General features: G+C 35.3%; 1 protein-coding gene across 1 annotated transcript in view; it reads left to right on the top strand.

Annotated features, from left to right (window-relative positions):
• LOC145269502 (uncharacterized) overlaps positions 1-20,237 on the top strand; it is a 146,203-nt gene that overhangs the window by 105,442 nt on the left and 20,524 nt on the right. Inside the window, exon 4 of the mRNA XM_080125238.1 lies at positions 18,851-19,040. Within this exon, the coding sequence (XP_079981364.1) occupies positions 18,851-19,040 (190 nt within the window). The remainder of the gene's footprint in view (positions 1-18,850; positions 19,041-20,237) is intronic.

Raw genomic sequence — 20,237 nt, 5'->3', positions numbered from 1 at the left:
TTACAACAATTAAATCGCAGCTTAATCATATCATCATATCTGGTCGGATTAGGGTTAGTATTATTATAATATTATTAATATTATTATATATTATTAACATATTATTCAATAAATTGTTGTGATTTCAAAAGTTAAAAAAATATTTATGACTGAGGTGTCATCAGCTAGAATCGAAACCAAAACATATAGCTCTCCAGCCTTATTTGTTACGATCTGAAATAAGTTCATATGGATATCAAAACTTTAAAAAAAAAAACTAACGTGTTTATGCATGCAAAAAACGTAACACGTTTAATCGACTTACACCTGCAAAGTTCCAATTTTTCAATTCTGACCTCTTAGCAGCTATTTTTCCGGCTAAAAAAGCAAGTCGAATTTGTCCCGCATGTTCAAGTCCCCTATGTATTACATTGCAAGTCTGTAGATCAAAATTGACAGAGTAGTTTGGTAGGGACCGTTCGGCACACACAGAGACAAGGTCAAGTTTTCCGATTCTCAATTGGGGCAAATGTATTTTAGTCTTTACTGAGAAATAATAGACTAATTTATCTTCCCTGTTCTCCATTTTATGTGACTCTTCTAAATTAGGAGACGAGTTTCTGTCATTTTTGGTGTAAATATTTACTTTTGTTTGATACGCAAGACTAGCAGCATCACATCTGTGGAGGAGATGATGCAGAGAAGAAGAAAGGGTGGAGTCAATCAAATTACAGATACTACACTGCATGCCAGGATTATATGCCTTATTGACACTTGATCTACTGGGAACGTAAACTCTTATTACAGTACCACCCATCAAGTCTATCAAGAGTCGCTCGACACTCCTCTAGTTTAAAAATTTACCTTCATGTGATTTCTTACTCATTCCATCCTCTTTTTCTTGTGGATATCCTTTAATGGAGGGTGAATCTCTGCCTTTACACAATTTGCAACCGTCCTCAGGATACGGCATCAAATTGATTTGGGCACATCAGGAACGGCAGCATTTTCAAAAAAAATTTTTTTTTTAGTTTCAAGAGGGTTACAATGGACTTCTCTCTTGATCCTACTCATGTTTCGGTCCTGGATATGACCTTAAACTATAACATTTTTAGGTACAAATTCATTAAGCACGTCTTTTTTTCTTTTTCTTTCCTCCATTTTGCTCTCTCTCCAATAAACTTGTTTTGTATTTATTTATTTATTTATTTTTTTAATTTGGAATCCTTTGAGTTGCGACTTCATAATTTGTGTATTCATTTTTTTTTGCGGACTGTTATTCTCATCTTTGTAGTTGTTGTTTCATTACATTTTGGGTCCCGTAGCGCAGTGGATGAAAGCATTAAGTCTCTACAATTTCAGGTGAGCATTGTCTGAAGATAGCGGTTTCAATCCTATCCAAAGCAGGCCAGGGTCCTGGATATGACCTTAAACTATATCCAGTGGTGAGGCACCAGCTTGCGGGCTTTGGGGAGTGTGGAGCCACCCTTTAATTACCATTGCTCCCAAGTCCACTCTAACCCGGAGTGGTAGCACCTGTTAGGGTCCCAACTATGGGTTAAATAGAAACCGACTTGAAAACAACAAATATATTCTATTAAAAAATTTTTCTTCAAAATGTTTGGATTCGGCATTAAATAACTCGAAAAGGGTTGATATGCCGTAAAACAAAAACAACCAACCAACCAACCTACTCATGTTTCGATGCGACACAGGTGCTTTCTTACAAATTTTCCCTTTGTCAGAAGATCCATTGCAAAGTTCAAGGTTAGTAATAAAATTTTCAAATAGTACGATGATCACGGTCCAATTCTTTGGCTATTCTTATTATGAATCTATAGAATTAGAGAAATGGAGTTTCATTCTATGTTCAAAAGCAACTTTATTTGTTATCTTCGTTAGTAGCGTGTACAAGAAAGAAACGGGTTAGTAGGTGGAAGTGTTCTTGTGTAAAGATAGATTTAATATTTTGCCAGCTTGTTAAGGAGAGAAATAGTTCCGTTTACACGTGTTATAGCTAGTAGTCGTCGGGACAAAGGAGGCTGATTAAAGGAGAAAGAAAGAGGAAAGTCTTCAGTGTATTTAAGTGTTGCACTCAGTGTGTGTGTGTGTGTGTGTGTGTGTGTGTGTGTGTGTGTCGAAGAGAGCAGTTCTGTAACATGATAAAGAATGTTCATTTGGGTACTGCACATGGAAACAAATGGGAGTTAGAAGGTCGCCATGTCATGTTAGCTCAGGCGAAATCTGCTGTCCGGCAGGGCCAGGAGGAAAGAGGGTTAAGAGTTTCAGATTTCGCCTTTTATGTACTCGGTCACGTGATTGAGAGCTGAACCAAAATTGTTGCTGTTTCTTTACTATTGCACAGATTAGATTTAGATCTGCGCATGTGTTAGTGTTGCCATATAACGTGCCAAGTTCCACTAATTTTTATTAGAAACTATCAGAGTCAGAATTAAAAAAAATCAATTTGCATATAATTCTAGCACGTAGTGTATTCTGCATCTTGTGGTAATATATGTCCATTACCTCCCCTTAGAGAACTCTCTAATCAACAGAGTTTAAGATATACAACCCCTTTCCGTTTGGAGCGGGTTTACGAAAAAAAAACAATGAAAATAGAGGTCATCTCACAATTCCTTGACTATATCAAGCGTCTTAAACAATGAAAGAATATTTCACACCTTATCAAGAACCTTCAAATGGGATAGAGATTCACCAGCCCATTTTCCTTTTTTTTTTTTTTTTTCCTTACTGATTATTTCAGCTTACGTAAAGATAACCTTTGGGTTTGTATTACTGTACACATAGATTCGAAAAAGTTGTCAAAAAACAAATATATAACAAATAAATGTCATCAAAGGCAAGATAAGTTACTTTTCTGCCAAACTGGATATATTTTTTGTGTTTTTATTCAATGTAACATATTTATTCAGCTCGAAAAACATAGTGTTTACCGATGTATTGGAAAATTCAAGATGGCGTCTGATTCTCTCTTTAACACCGTAAGTTTGGGAAAAAGGTGTTATAAATAATAAACTATACAAAATACTATTAAAAACCCGCCGAATATATGTCAACCTTCAACCTATGTCACGGTAACATATATTGAGCGAGTTTTTAACAGTATTTTATTCGGGTTTTTTTATTTATAACACCTTTTCCCAAACTTACCGTGTTAAAGAAAGAATCAGACGCCATCTTGAATGTTCCAATACATCGGTAAACACTGTATGTTTTTCGAGCTGAATAAATATGTTACATTGAATAAAAACACAAAAAATATATCCAGTTTGGCAGAAAAGTAACTTATCTTGCCTTTGATAACATTTATTTGTTATAACATTTATTTGGTATAATATTTATTTGTTATATATTTGTTTTTTGACAACTTTTTCGAATCTATGTGTACAGTAATACAAACCCTAACCTTTTTCAGATATACATGTTTTCATGCCAAAATGTAAGTGTTGTCCGAGGGGACGAAGTGGGTGTGAGACGTTCGTCTGTCGAGCAAGCGTCAACTATTGTTTGTTCAGTCGGCGTCTGTCCAAGAGAAAATGGAAACACGGATCTTTATTCTAACGAGTGGGAAACAAAAATAGAAACCATTGTCTCAGATGTGGACAAAGGAAATAAATTCTCGCCAGCAAAGAAAGTTTTCGCTTTGCCTTTTTAATCTCATATCCTAATAATATGACCATTGTTGTTACAGCCCGTATTTGTTCCTGCGTTTTATTATGACTTCGTTCGAAGAAGAAGAAATGAAGGAAGAGGACGAGGGGGAGGAAGAGGAGAAGGAAAAGGATAAAGGAGGGAAGAAAAAGAGAATGAAAAGAGAAGAGAAGGGACATGTTAGAAAATTCTAAATGTTTTACTGCAAAAACGTGATATAATCTACGAGCAAGGAGACCCGATGTTGTCTGGGATTAAATGATGATCAATGAATGTTTCACACTCCTATATTTTTATTGTCATCGAAATCGGTGAAATCGCCCCCTTTTTTTTTTTTCAATCAAATCAATCGATTGTTTGTTCTAATTGAAAGCCAATTGCTGTGCACCTGGAGGAAGCCTCACATGCCTCCTCATAGAGACTTAGTCCACAATATATCGTAGTCTACATTGCACTGTAGAGAACCCAATGCTGATTTTATAAAATTATTTTTTATATATAATGGCTTGAATCTAAGTTTAAAATGCAAAAGGCAAGCATCATGCTTCAATCATGCTCTAAACAGAAACATTTTTTCAAAAGCGCCCCTTTCACATCAAGGAACCTATTGTTGATTGTATATGCCTGGCTTTACTGCTTGTACGGTGATAATGGCTTGAATTTAAGTTTAAAATGAAAAAGTCAAGTATCCTTGTTCAAGTGTGCTTTAAACAGAAACATTTGAATGCGCCCCTGTCATATCAAAGGACCTGCTGTTGATTTTATATATTGGGTTTTTCGGTTTGTGTGGTAATAAAACTTCTCAAATGCACTTGTAATGTTAGGCTGTGTAAGATGTTAAATTTGGTCAAAATCGCCTGTTCCTTTTTTCATCGGATTTTTTTGATTATTGATAATCATCAAAGACATTCCGATACAAAACCTATCTCAGAACAGCCAGGCATATAAAGTACATGAAATATACTTTATATGAAATTTCATAAAACACGGCCTACCCGTTTTCGAGTCCCTAGGGAACGAACTCACACATACAAAGTACCTTTTATATGCTAGTATATAGATAGATAGATAGATAGATAGATAGATAGATAGATAGATAGATAAGTAGCAGAGAAGTTCCTGGCCTAGCCTGGTAGTAAAATACCCTGAAATATATTTTAATTCATGCAGATTTCGCATTTATTATTACAAATCCAATTCCCTATTGAATATTATATTGTACCTAATATATAGCACTGATTTCAAAAGTTAAAAAAAACAAAATGACTTGGGTACCATTAGCTAGAATTGAAACCAAAGCATTTAGTGCTTCAACCATGTTCCCTACCGTTTGAGTCATCAACAGACAGATAAGAAAAAGTTAAAATTGAACTTGTGCATGGGCGAAACTAACAAAAACAATATGTCGGCAAGTTGAAATGGACATTTTGCATTTGAACTTACCGATATATGTCTGTATGCGTTATTCATCCATCCAAACAAAGATTTTACTCGTTATAAACCATCCATACATACATCTACTGTTTTACTTATATAGATAACTAGCCTGTGTTCCCAGCGTTGCCCGGATGTTTGGAGGTGTGTGTTGAGCAAAAAAAAAAAAAGTGGTAGTAGGCAGGTAGGCTCGAACCCTAGAAGCTAAGGTGAAAAAGAAAGTGAAAGGAAATCTGATGTTTTAGCCGATGTCTCCATGACACTACTGGAAGTCAAAAACGTTGAAATTAACTAAAGTCAATCTAACAGTGACGATAACTTGCTAAAATGTCGGTGAAAAAAATCAAACCCTCCTTGTAGAAAATGGCCGAGTTTAGGGTGAAGGAATTTATGATTTTGGCCAATTTTTCGATATTTGTCGTCCGAGATGACGAGCTTCAAAATGATACTGATCTTGTCAGGATCCGTCGCCGCTGTCGAAAGTTTTTGTGAGACATGATGATTGCAACGTCTTGTCAGACGAGTGCCACTCCCTCAGATACTTAAAGTCCATGAGCCCAAAAATGACTTCCATCGCCACAGGACCATTTTAATAGACAAATGCCTAAGGAAGTATCTATACACAGATAATGTTACAGAGTCTTAGCTTTGTATGACAGCTAAGTCCTCTCTCGGTTCAAAATGTTGAGATCCAGCAACAAGCAAGAGCAAGATAGCCAGCAACAACTTAAACCGCAGACCAACTTAATGCGGGTACTGGTCTCCTGCTTTATGTTTTTTTCAAATCAGAGATTTGCTTCTCCTAGAAAAGTTGCTTTCACCACGGTTTACGGGAGCCCTCTCCACCCCAACACACACATACATACATACATACAAACACACATGATGCTAGTTGGCCGAAGAAGGGTTCATTCGCCCTTTGGAAGGTCCTGTTTTTAATCCTTCAGGGAGACTAGCCACCCTCCTCACCAAACAAGTCTGGTGGGGGAACCAGTTTAGTCGCCGGTGATCCGACCATGAGGCAGGTAGTACTGGGCTACATGGTACCAGTGTCATATGACATGACCTGAGATGTTGTGAGACATACAAACATATATACATACATACATTTAAACAGACAGGTGAAGTTTATATTATAGATGAATAAATTATATATGGCACAATCACGTTGACATACTGGTACCCGTTAGATCACCAAAGTTAAGCAACGTTGAGCCTGGTCAGTACTAAAATGGGTGACCATCAGGTGCTGTATGTGCTTTCTGCTTAGCTCTGCGTTGTTTCCGGTCGTCCTGGACTTTTTCTTGCCACTGGACTCAAGCAGTGCTGATTCAGCAGAAGTGTGGTTGAAGATTGTGCAAGACATTCAAAGACATTCCGACACAAACCCTATCTAAGAACATAGCCAGGCATATAAAGTACATGAAATGTACTTTATATGAAATTTCATATAACATGGCCTAGCCGTTTTCGAGTCCATAGGGAACGAACTCACACATACACAGACAAAGTTCCTTTTATATACTAGCAGATAGATAGATAGATAGATAGATAGATATATAGATAGATAGTATTACAGGGAGTATCCATTGTATCTCAAGATTGAACGGAGGCATCAAATAAAGAAATGAAAAAGGAACAAACAAAATTAATATATAATTTTTCATCTCTCCTCTCCATCATGTCGGAATATTATTTCCATAACTTTCATCAATCTATCTGATAATATGATTGTTCCGTCTTTAGTTAGTCTGTACATTACACTTTCAGTAATAAGATACAGTGAAAACTCGTTGCTATGCAACCTCAGTCCGTTTTCAACCACGGACAATTGTAGTTGGCATTTTTAAGAGTGTGCAAGCTCTCAGATATGAGAGTTAAAATAATAGACATGCATAAACAGGGAACAAGAAGAGCACGAACTTTAATCAAGAATGTTATTATGTAAAAATAGGGGGCATTCGAAAGAAACAGGGGGAAAAAAAAGAACATTGTCTGCCAAGAGGTGCTGAACTAAAGAAGCAAATTAAACATAGTCTTTTACAATATAATTTTATTATTTGTATTGAACTATGTAGCACAATATTACTTTCTGGGTATTTATTAGCACTTATTGATTTATTTCATTTGGTTCAGTTTTATATTTAAGATACAATAGATACTATTTTCATAGAAATGTTAATAAACTCATATTTGCTGCATGTTATTAGTTTTTCTGTCCAAAAAAACTAATTTTGGGGGGCTATCCAGAAAAATATCGACTTCATCAAAACATATTCGTTGATTAAATATATTTCTCATTCGTGGAATTTCCACAGATCCTGCTAGTCAGCAAATATTCTTTTAAATTTTCATCATCAGTTTTTTGGGTTTTTTTTTTTTTATTTTTAACAAAGGAGTCACCACTTATCAAGGCCCGGAGGCCACTCGAGGATAAGGGTTAATGAGTGTACAGTAGTCAATGGGAAAATATCGTAGTAATCATTAGTAGTGGAAATTTGGTAAATTGGATTACTTAAGGGGAACGGCTCATCAAGAATTTGTTTATGTTCGACTTGAAGACAACCATATTGTAGTTAGTTGGAAAGCAGGAAAACAGAACAGAGTTCCGCAGGCGTGCAGTTCTAAGAAAGAAGCTTTGTCCATGGAATCTATGTTTAGGTTTAAGCACAGATAAAGAGTGGGGGAAATTATTGATTGTGGTTTCAGCTAGACGAGTGTTTTTCATGAAAGTCAGGTCAGGGGGAACCATGCTCTTGAAGCTCAGACGAGCACTTGCCATGAAAATAATGATAAAGCAGAGACAGACTCGCAACATCTCTTCTGTGAGGAAGAGGTTGCAGGGAAGAGAAAAAGCATCCCCCCACTGTCAAGGTGGTTTAACGTTTGTTTTACATGTTGCTATGGTTTTTAAAGAATTACTTCTAAACTACGTCTCGACGGGTCTTTATCCTCCTTTCTCTTAAATCCATCCTTATCACTTCTTCCTGTCTTTTCCTTGGCCTTGTGTCTTATACTGTATTTGTACTATATAGTTTGAGCGACTAGTTTTGCTATACTTCAAGCCAATAAGTTGCTCTACAATTTTTTTTTTTATATATTTCAAATGGATCAAGATGTTGTTTTGTTTGTCTGAGCCACGATTTTTTGTGAGCAATTTAAGAAACCAATTAAACAAACAAAATGCAACAGACTTCGTTTGAACGACTTTGAACTCATGACTATGAAAGCGAACGATTTTATTTTTTTTACATAAAAATTTGAGCCAAGATTTTATATCATTTAATTTCATAACGTGAACGACAGCCGTTGCATTTTCAAGTATCTAAGCCAGTCACCTATATCTATATTGATCACAATATCCTAAAACTTCAAACCTTTTATTTATTTTTTTTTTAATGACATTTTCACCCCAAACAAGGCACAGTGCCACTTTGATGTAGGGGGCTACTATCAGGGACATAAGTTGTAGGGATACTATGTAGGGAGTTGAGCAGCAAGATGTCTGTTCACATTACACTTGAACTTCTGCAGGTCATTGGAAAACAGAAACCCGGAAGGGAACTATAAAGCCTAGAAGTTCTGGGAAAGAAACTATTAGAGTAGAAGGCTTTCTTACATCTAGGGATCTCTACTGTGTAGGGGTGGGACTTTGCTGCTTGTCTGGGGTATTTACATCGAGGGGTAATGATGCTGGGGTAAAGGACTTGTAGTTTGTAGGAGCATCCACAATTAAAATACGTGTAAAACAGGCAGATGCAACATTTTGTCGATGGGACTGAGGTTGAAGCTTAGATGACAGTTTTAAGTAATAATTTATTTCAAGAGCCATTAATGACTCCTTTAGACCAACAACTGCGGGTCTACATTCCTGAAATGAGTAACCACTATTGATTATGATGCTCAGATCTTTCTTCAGAGCCCCATGGCTTTTATATTTGTCTGGTATAATTGTTCTCATGATTTTGTTGATGCATATAGCAACACCAGGCCCAGACTTATTTTACCTATGATCTTGTGGGTTAGTTTTTTTTTTACCTGTAGCAACAGTTCTACAAGCAGCAGCAGCAGCAGCGGCAGCGGCAGCAGTAGCAGCAATACCACAACAACAGCAGCAGTGATAGAGAGATGACGGTGGCCCAGTGTAAATTGATAACCTGAATGTGCCAAGTTCGAACCAAGTTCGTTCTACAGAAACATTTTCATTTATGGATGTTGGCAACCTTCACATAATCCCTCCCATAAGTACCTGATATCCTTCTAGAAATAATTCTTAACAGAAAGATATTGGGGAATACGAATGCCAACAAAAATCATCAGGAATAATGCTCAACAACCAAACAAACAAACAAACAAACAAACAAGCAGCAGTGACAAATCACAGTACAGGATTTTGAATCTGTGCTTAACTTCTAAGCTCAGCACTGATTGGTGCAAATACGTAACTTCTTTTCTGGCTCGTCCAATCAGAGGCCACACCTCAAGCGTGCTGAGGACACTTCCAAAGCCCATTAAAGGACTATCAACTAGACTCTTTTTCTTTTCCAGAACTTCTTTCCAACCCCTATCGTCTCTCTTGGGATACAACGAAAATTCTCACAGGCTTCCAGTTCTGGATTCGACTGCAACAAAATATCCCTAAAATCCAATATGGCAATCATCAACAAATGCGGACTTAATAACACACACATACACCGAGTTACCTCGGTTCCAAAGCCAACAGACTTTAAGCTATTTTTGAAATGGTCTTTTTTCCCTGTTGACTGAAGAATGAACAATGTCCTGTGCAGTTCTAGGAGGTCTACCCTCCCAGACCATTGCTCCCTGTCTTTCGGATGGAGTAAGTTTATTGCTTACTGTCTGAGGCGCCCCTACTGGAGAACGCTGAGAGGGCTGGCCAGGCAATTTTTTGATAGGCTAGCGTGCTCCTTCTGCACTAAAAAGGAAATAAATTGCACCTATATAATTACTTACGCGCTCTGACTATATAACACGATCAGCCGGTCACTGGTGTGTGACCGACTCACGTGTTACACTAAGTGTCTTAGACAGGGTCCCATGATGATGTTAACAATGGGCCAATGAGCCAGTCAATAGGGTCTGAGTAACAAGAGGAAAAGCATACCTGAGATGTTGGATGTAGCTGTGGGGCTCCTTCTTCTCCCAGGTTAGCGTCTTGACCTTTGGTGGCATTCGGGTTGGAATCTTCCTTCTTCTCCCAGGTTAATGTCTTGACCTTTGGTGGCATTCGGGTTGGAATCTTCTTTTTCCTCAGGAACACTTCATTCTTTAATGAAGACATTCATGGCAGACACACACACAAAAAAAAAAACGACACTCGACACAATTGTAATATAATCTTATATAATCTTAACTATTTATTTTACAAAAATATATTACAATACAATATGCAAATTATAATTAATTTTTACAATTAAAACAAGACAATAGGCTCTTCAAAACTAACTAACCTACCTTAATTAGTGTTGAGGGAAGGGGTGCCTCCCCCCCCCTCATTTACGGAGAGACAGAAATATGCATGCTCACCTCATGACGGTCCGGACAGAAAAAAATAGATCAAAGAAAGGGAATTATGGGGCTGCATTTCTGTGTATTCCTCTGCCTACAGCTAAATCACCACCTGGACATGCAGGGGAAGGGTGCATAAGCAACTACTACAACCAGGGCAATAAGATATAGTGCCATGTCTGGTGTAGGCAAATGTCCGAGCCATGTGTGAGATGATGGCACGGCAGTAAAGAATGAAAAAGATTAGAAAAAGAAGACGTGCACAGACTGGGGATCACATGAGATAAGGGTAGTATTTTTTTTTTTTTTTTTTTACACAGTGATCACCATTTATCAAGGCCCGGAAGCTACTCAGGGATAAGGGTTATTGCAAGTACATTACGTTAGTGTTGAGATTTGATGAAGTGTTTAATTAAGGGGGCGGTTTATTAGGAATTTGTTAACATTAGACTTGAAGACATCCAAGTTTTAGTCCGGAGGGAAGCAAGCAGATGGAACAGAGTTCCACAGGCGTGCAGTTCTAAGAAAGAAGCTTTGTTCATGGAATCCGCGTTTTGATTTAGGCACAGATATAGAGTAGAAGGACAGAGTTACACACATGGGCCGAGCCGAGAGCGACAGGAAAGGACGCATCTTAAGCATGGTTGGACAAAGACAGAGTACCACATGGTTGACATGGCACACTCCTCTTAAGCACAGGAAGACTTTTAAGCAGACAAGGCGTCATTCTGGAAAGTACCTGTAAATAAATGTCTGTTGTTTAAACTGGAAAGAAGCAAGTCGAATTCTTTTCTTGTCTTGTTTTCTTGCGGCGGTGTCTACATGTGAACATGTGTGTAACGTTTCATTCTCACAACGTTTCGGCTGATATAATCTCCGACCTTCTTCAATTGTAAGAACGGTAGTGTTTAAACCTACTTAACATGCTGTTTAGTTTGTTGTTATTTATGAAAACCATCCGTTTTCCATAACTCATCCTGAATAATACGTCATCGATTTGTCAAATACATTGACTGTTAACTCTGTGTGTGTGTGTGTGTGTGTGTGTGTGTGTGTGTGTGTGTGTGTGTGTGTGTGTGTGTGTGTGTGTGTGTGTGTGTGAAGGCGTGCACACTTGTGACTGTATATAATCAAAAATAAGTATGCATGGAAATTAGCATGTGCGTAAGCTTTTTTTTTGTGTGTGTGCAGCTACGATTAACGCGTCTGCTTTTGTATAACAGCACAATTATACATTGTTTGAATCATAATCAAATTAACGATTGGCTGTATAATCCACGCCTACCAAAAACGGTGTCCTTACACCAATTGAACGATTATAGATTAATGTAAGTATTATTCTACTCATATATATATATAATTGTTAAATACCTAGAGACACAAGTGTTTCATCCTTTCGGGAATCATCGGTGCAGGGTGTCACGATTAACACCTATTAACATTAATATATATATATATATATATATATATATATATATATATATATAATATATATTTATATATTTATATATATATATAATATATATTTATATATATATGATATATATATATAATATATATATATAATATATATGTATATAATATATATAATATATATGTATATAATATATATAATATATATATGTATGTAATATATATAATATATATATAATATATATAATACATATATATGTATATATAATATATATATGTATATATATAATATATATATATACATATGTATGTGCATATAATATATATATATATATATGTATGTACATATAATATATATATATATATATTATATGTATGTACATATAATATATATATATATATATATATATATATATATATATATATATATATATATATATACTAGCCTGGGTGCCCGGCGTTACTCGGGTATTTGGATGTGTGTGTTGAGCAAAAAAAAAAAAAAGAAATGGTTGTAGGCAGGCAGGCTCAAACCCGTACCGAGAAGGAGGAAAAGAACATGAAAAAAACGTGACGTCTTTGCTGTTTCGCCCATCGCCAAACCGGAAGTGATGTAGGTTTAAATTAAGGCTAGTCAATCGAAAAGAGAGGATGGCTTTCAAAAACATCAGTAAAAAAGCGCCCAGTTTAGGGTGAAGGGATTAATGCTTTTAGCCATTTTTCCATTTTTTCCGTATTTGTCGTCCGAAGGGCCGGCTTCACAACGATACCGATCTCGTGAAAATCCGTCGCCTATCGGAAGTTTTAGGCAGACAAACATACACCCATATATACATACATTTAAACAAACAGGTGAGATTTATATTATAAATTATATTTGACGCCCTATATAGTAGTGATTTAAAAAGTAAAAAAAAAATAATAATCTCGTGCGCCATCACCAAGAATCGAAACCAAAACCTTCAACTTACGACTTATTTTTGCCTCTGCGGCCAATTACTGAGCCATGAAGACATATTTACTGCAAGGCTAAAAATTAAAACATGAATCAATAGTTACTGCGTTATGTGTTCGTAATGGCAGCGTTTGATCTTCACCTGGCAAATTTCATTTTTTTTAATTTTCACACTTTTGCACCAATTTTTCCGGACTAAAACCCAAATATAAAGTTTTGCATGGATTCAAATACCTTATATATGAAGTTTCATGTCTGTAGACCAAAAACTCTAGGAGGAGTTTGGTAGGAAATATTTGTTAAACAAAAATATATACGTATACATCAATATATATGGAAACAATTTTGTGTTTACTATAAACTTTTTACGCAAATATTATGCAAGTATAAATCATGTAGAATATCTGCATGAATATAATTACACGTAATAGTTAACTAAAGATGATCATCCCATAAGAAAACCGAAGCAACTAATAAGGAATTAATTAAAATGAATGTTTAAAAAAATATACAAATTAGCTAGATCTTCTGCTAGTGAATGCAATTCCACGCCTAATACATAAGAAAATTGTATTTTCTTTTAACATCACTAGTGCGTCTGAAAAGTTTTATTACCACACAAGCAGAAATGCCCGACATATAAAATCAACAGTAAGTTCTCTGATATGACAGAGGCACATTCGAAATGAATGTTTCTGTTTAAAGCACAAGTGAACCATGAAACTTTAATTTTTTATTTTAAACTTAAATTTAACCCATTATCACCACACAAGCAGAAAGGCCCAGCATATAAAATCAACAGTAGGTTCTTTGATATGAAAGGAGTACATTGGAAATGAATGTCTCTGTGTAAAGCATAATTGAACCATAATACTTGACTTTTGTATTTTAAACTTTATTTTAAGCCATTATATATAAAAAAAAATAATTTTATAAAATCAACAGAAGGTTCTCTACAGTGCAATGTAGACTATATTATATTGTGAACTAATTCACTGCAGAGAGGTATGTGAAACTTCCTCCTAGTGTACCGCAATGGGTCCCCAACTAGAGCAGGCTATCAATCTATTTGATTGAAAAATGTGTGATTTTATTGATTTCGATGACAACAAAAATATGGGAGTGTGAAATATTCATTGATCATCATTCAATCCAATCAAGCAACGTCGGGTCTTCATGCTAGAATCATGCACACCCACACACACATAGACACACACACACACAGATACACACACACACCACACACACACACACACATATGCTTACACAGTATATATATATATATATATGTATATATATATGCTTACGCAGTATATATATATATATATATATATATATATATATATATATATATATATATATATATATATATATATAGTTATAACTACTTAATTTACTCACATAAAATTAATATACGAAAGTATAGATTTATGCGCAAACTTTAAGTATTTACTTCAAAAGTGCTCAATACGTAGGTAGAGCTAGTTAGTAATTTATAGAATATATATGGTGATTAAGCTACACTGAATATTCCGCGTTTCATCCACTCTAGGACTAAGCCTGAAGAGTCCTAAAGTGGATGAAACGCAGAATATTCAGTGTAGCTTAATCGCCATATATATTTTATAAATTACTATATATATATATATATATATATATATATATATATATATATATATATATATATATATATACTGTGTAAGGAAAATCAAGACATTCAAAAAAGGTGTTGCATCATACAAGTCTCTCTCTCTCTCTCTCTCTCTCTATATATATATATATATATATATATATATATATATATATATATATATATATATATATATATATATACAATACAAGGTTATTGTTTTCCAGAGGTAAAATAACCAATAAAATTTAACAAGATTACTAAAAGAGTGCTCAATACCGAAGTAGGGCAAGATATACTTTTTATTTGTTTTTACATAAGCAATAATATGTCGCTACACATTCATGAGCATGTTTCGGTCAGCTTTGTAATTATAAACTTAGCTATCATATAAGTAGTAGCTGCTAAGGAGTCAAAATTGAAAAAAATTGAACTTGGCAGGCATAAGTGCTCTTCTATGTATACACCAATGTTACCAAATTTAACTATGGAAATAACTTTGGAAATATATATATATATATATATATATATATATATATATATATATATATATGATGAAAATAATGGAAATAGTATTCCGACAAAATAGAGAAAATAAAAAAGGAACAAACCATATTATGCCATCATAAATACGTTGGTGAAACTCAGCGTAAATTGGAACAAAGGCTCAATGAACACAAAAGAGATATAAAAAATAGCAATTCTCTAAGTGCATTATTCTCTCATTCATTGCAACATAACCACACCTTTGATTTTAAACAAGCAAAAGTAGTTAAATTCATTTCAAATAAACCGCGCCGGAGACTCCTTGAATCTGCGCTTATCGCAATTTCAAGCACTATTAAACAACGTGGAGGTTTCTATAACATAGCGCCATTAATAAGTAAACTGTTATTAAAAGAACATTATTTAACTGTGGACACAGGTTAACTTTCTCACACCATTCAAACACCCCCTGTAATAATTAACACATAATCTCAATCAATAAATTACATAAAAACACTCATTTCATTCCTGTTACAAACTTATATTTAAATTTCAACAGATATATCTTTTTCCCAATAAGAATATAAACTTGCGTTCATAGTTTTAAAATTAAATTAACGACTATATGACGTCACTAAAATTTCCTTCTCTTTAACAGCGCCAGCCCCCCTTCCTTTTTGAATTTCCAACATCAATTTTTCCGTTTCTCTTAAATAGAACTGCGTCACACTGTGCACGTGAAACTTTTTCAAATATTTTGTACTGGTATATTTTTTGGTTTCTTAATCTCATTCACCCAGAGGAAGTCTCGAAATAAAGACGAAACGTTGGTGAACACATAATACGGTTTGTTCCTTATTATTTTCTCTCTCTCTCTCTCTCTCTCTCTCTATATATATATATATATATATATATATATATATATATATATATATATATATATATAACTTTAGTTCCTTCGGCTATAATCGAAACTGAAACCAAAACTCATGAGGAATTCTTGGGTAAATTATTTATAAAAACAATAGCTGACTTAAGTGCTATCAGCTATAATCGACACTTTAACAAAGGAAAATAAAGAAAATCATTTAAAGATTAAACACTATATACAAGGTTTGAAGTTCCAGATACGAGGGTAATGCCTCTGACCCACTTTCATCTGTCTGATCTAGCTGAAATGTTGCTTGTTCAATGATATATATCTCTATGGGTTATGTGGCAAATTACAGCTCTGAACTAATTGTAGTTTGTGATTTACAGGTGTTTGAACTTAGGCAGGTGTGAAATGGAGTCTGTTGAGTGTCACACAGTGATAAGGTTTTTTGTCTGAAAGGAACGTACACCACAGGAAACATTTGATGAAATGAAAGTAATGATGCCCCAATCACATGATCTTGTAAAACGCTGGCATCGTGAATTCAAACATGGCCACAAATCTGCAGAAACAGCTCCCAGATACCATCTGTCAGGCGAATATACCAGCATTTGCAGCAGTCAATTATAAAATGATTTCATCGTAGAAACAAGCACAGAAAAATTGTGATAGCATTCAAAAGGCTGCCATAATGGAAAAGGAAAAAAAAAAATTCAAAGGCTGAAACATGTCCAAACTTATCGCTTTCAGAACTATTAAATTGATTGTGTAATAGGGATCGCTCATTGGCGGGAGTTTTGTTAGTTTTAATGACTTTAATAGTCTTCTTTATTGGATTCAGAAGGAAAATAACCCCCCCCCACACACACACACTCACATATATATATGTCGTAGACGACAAAACACATGTCAGTGGATAATTATACTTTAAACAATATATATGTCACTCTCCAAATTGATAAAAGGGAAAATTATTCCCAACTCGCATTTAGTTAAAAATGCCCTTCATATAAATAATTGAATTCATTACAAAATTATCGCAAATTAAAACAAATGACATATATATATATATATATATATATATATATATATATATATATATATATATATATATATATACACCGATGAAGACTGAAGGATCGGTCGAAAATTATGTACTTATAAAAAAAGTTTTTTAATTTTTTTTCATAATATTATTATTTTGTATTTCTGCACGTCACCAATAGAAAACAAATAAAGAAAAGTTATAAGCTTTTATACTTTTCGCATTCTTTTTTATTCATATATATATATATATATATATATATATATATATATATATATATATATGATATATTCTCAACCTCATACAGTACTGTTTCGCTGTATTACAGCTCATCAGTGCTGCTAGACAAGCAACTACCTCAAGTGAGGGTCGAAACTCGATCGTCAAAACGGCAGTCAGAGCTTCTAATGATTGCGCTATTCAGCTGCTGCTATGTGGATAGTGAATTAACAATGGTTTTACAGTGTTCAAATACCTAAGCATTGAACAAAGAGCATCGCTTAATACGCTTATAGAGTTTGTACATCACTTCATAATATGCTCAACCCAAGATAGGGAGCATTATAGTCATCCATATACAGTACTGTTTCGTTGTGTCACAGCTCATGAGTGCAACTAGACTAGCAACTACCTTAATTTCAGTGTTATATGACCAGTAGTTTAAAAGTTTATCAGTTAGATATTTTCACACGGACACAAACATACATACATCTGCTGTCTTATTTATATAGATTTTGTAAAATGTTGGCCCTTCTCCTCTTCTGATGAGAAGCATTTAGCTTCGAAATGCTATGGTCTAATGAGGTTTTCTCTCCATTTTATCTATTCTTTTCCCCCTTATTGATCTGATGATATAATAATGTTATGTGAAACTTTTATTCCCCATCCTAGCTCTATGTAATATTGAACACTCTTATAAAAAGCACGGCAAAGATTTTCTGGATTTTTAGCTCGTAGATACAAAGCCGATCTGCATTACGGAATTATAGAATTTTTAAACTTGATTATATTTTTTCTGTTTTTCATTTTGTTTTTATCACTCTGACCCCATCACCCTCCAATTGAAATGAATGGCTTTCATCTTGGAAAAAGTCCAAGTCTTGACAAGCTTCTATGACTGACCTTCGCTCCTAATCTGAAATGGAACCCATGCATCAAATCTGTCGCCAAGATCGCTGGAAAAATGGTTGAATCACTCTTCCGCTCCAGCAGGTATCTCACTGCCGATGCAATCCTCTATCTGTATAAGAGCCAGGAATGTCCTACAATGGAGTACTCTTGCCACATCTGAGCAGGAGCTGCTCGAGGTGCCCTATCCCGCCTTTATAGAATTCAAAACAGGCTTCGTAATCTAGTAGGTGATGCCCTTTTCTCTTCCCTGCAACTTCTTCCCCACAGAAGAAACATTGCAAGCCTGTCTCTGCTCTATCGTTATTTTCGTGCTCGACTGAACTCCAATCTATGGTTCCCACTTGCCAAACTTCATAAAAACACTCAACTACATACACCCACTATAAACGATTTCCCCCACTCTCTATCTGTGCCTAAATCTAAATGCAGATTCCATGAACAAAGTTTCTTTCCCAGAACTATCCACCTTTGGAAGACTGTTCCGCTGGCCTGCTTCCTGGTTGAATACAACATAATAGCCTTCAAGTCCAATGTAAACAAGTTCTTGTTTAGTCGTCCCCATAAATAATCAAATTCTACCCAAATTCATTAATGATTATTACACTACCACCCTGCATTCACTAACTCCTATCCTCGAGTGGCCTTCGGGCTTTAATAAGTGGGACTCACAAATAAAAAAAAAATTCTTTTTGTCTTTTTCAGTGCATTGAATTCGTGCAGTTGTTCAGCCGGCAGGTGCAAAAGGAAGTCTTGATGCTGACGGTACAATGGCTACAGGTGATGGAGTTCACCCTTTTCCCATATACACTATGGATGGGTGGGCGGTACCGGCACGCGTTCTCCCATCTCTGCAAGCGGGTATTCTGCTGTGATGATTCTTCCTGCGAAGAAGGTAAAAATCGTCAATAATTTTTATTGGAATCCTCTTTCTTCTCCTCTTCCTCTTTCTCTATTATTCACCGCGTTTTTATATATCTTCTTTTTTTTCATACTTTTTCCTTTCTCTTTCTCTTAGTCTAGTCTAATAATATGCAACTAACACTATATATATTTATAGTGATACCATAATTCATATCATATATATATATATATATATATATATATATATGCACATATATATGCATATATATATACATTTACAATTCCCCCCACGAACCAAAAATCATGAGGTTGTTTGCTCAGCAACTGAGAAGGCTAACATGCTTGCCAGTCGGTTTTCCTCAAACTCCACACTGGAACGTTCCAACCTCCCCCTGCCTGAATTTCTTATGTGGACAGACGCCATGCTAGACGATCTGAAAATCACCCCTGCTCAGGTGCATGCTATCATAAAAAACCTTGACACTTCAAAAGCATGTGGACCCGATCTCATCCCAGCTGTGCTATTAAAAAAGTGCTGTACCGAAGTAGCTCCAGTTCTCTCCAAACTCTACAACAAATGCCTTAATGAATCTTGCTTTCTGGGCTGTTGGAAAACTGCTTTTGTGGTACCACTATTCAAGAATTCTGGCGAAAGAACTGACCTATTAAATTATCACCCCATTAGCCTCCTCCAACTTTTTGCCAAAATATTTGAGACCTTAATTAACCATGCTCTAGTCCATCATCTTACAGATGCTAAACTTCTGACTGACCAACTATATGGATTTAGAGAAGCCGTTCCACAGCAGACATCCTAACTGTAATCTCTGATCATATATACCATTCACTGGACAAAACGGGGGAGGGCAGAGCGGTAGCTCTAGATATATCTAAGGCTTTTGACAGAGTATGGCATGAGGGTCTCCTCAGGAAAATTAAATCATACGGTATCACTGGTAGAATACTTCACATAATTAAATCCTTCTTAGATAAGAGAAAAATCCAGCTTGTCCTCGACGGTCGTACATCTAAACAATATGATATAAATGCGGGAGTGCCTCAGGGGTCTATCCTTGGACCTCTACTGTTCCTGATATTCATAAATAATCTCCCCGACAAAATTTCCTCTGAGATGGGTATGTATGCTGATGACACAACACTCTATAATAGGCATGACAGGAAAACAAATGAACACATATCTAAAGAAATGGCAAAAACACTAGAGGAT

Source organism: Euprymna scolopes, chromosome 45, assembly GCF_053919585.1.
Source record: "Euprymna scolopes isolate OS-2025 chromosome 45, ASM5391958v1, whole genome shotgun sequence".
Taxonomy (NCBI): domain Eukaryota; kingdom Metazoa; phylum Mollusca; class Cephalopoda; order Sepiida; family Sepiolidae; genus Euprymna; species Euprymna scolopes.
This window is presented reverse-complemented; position numbering and strand designations above follow the sequence as displayed.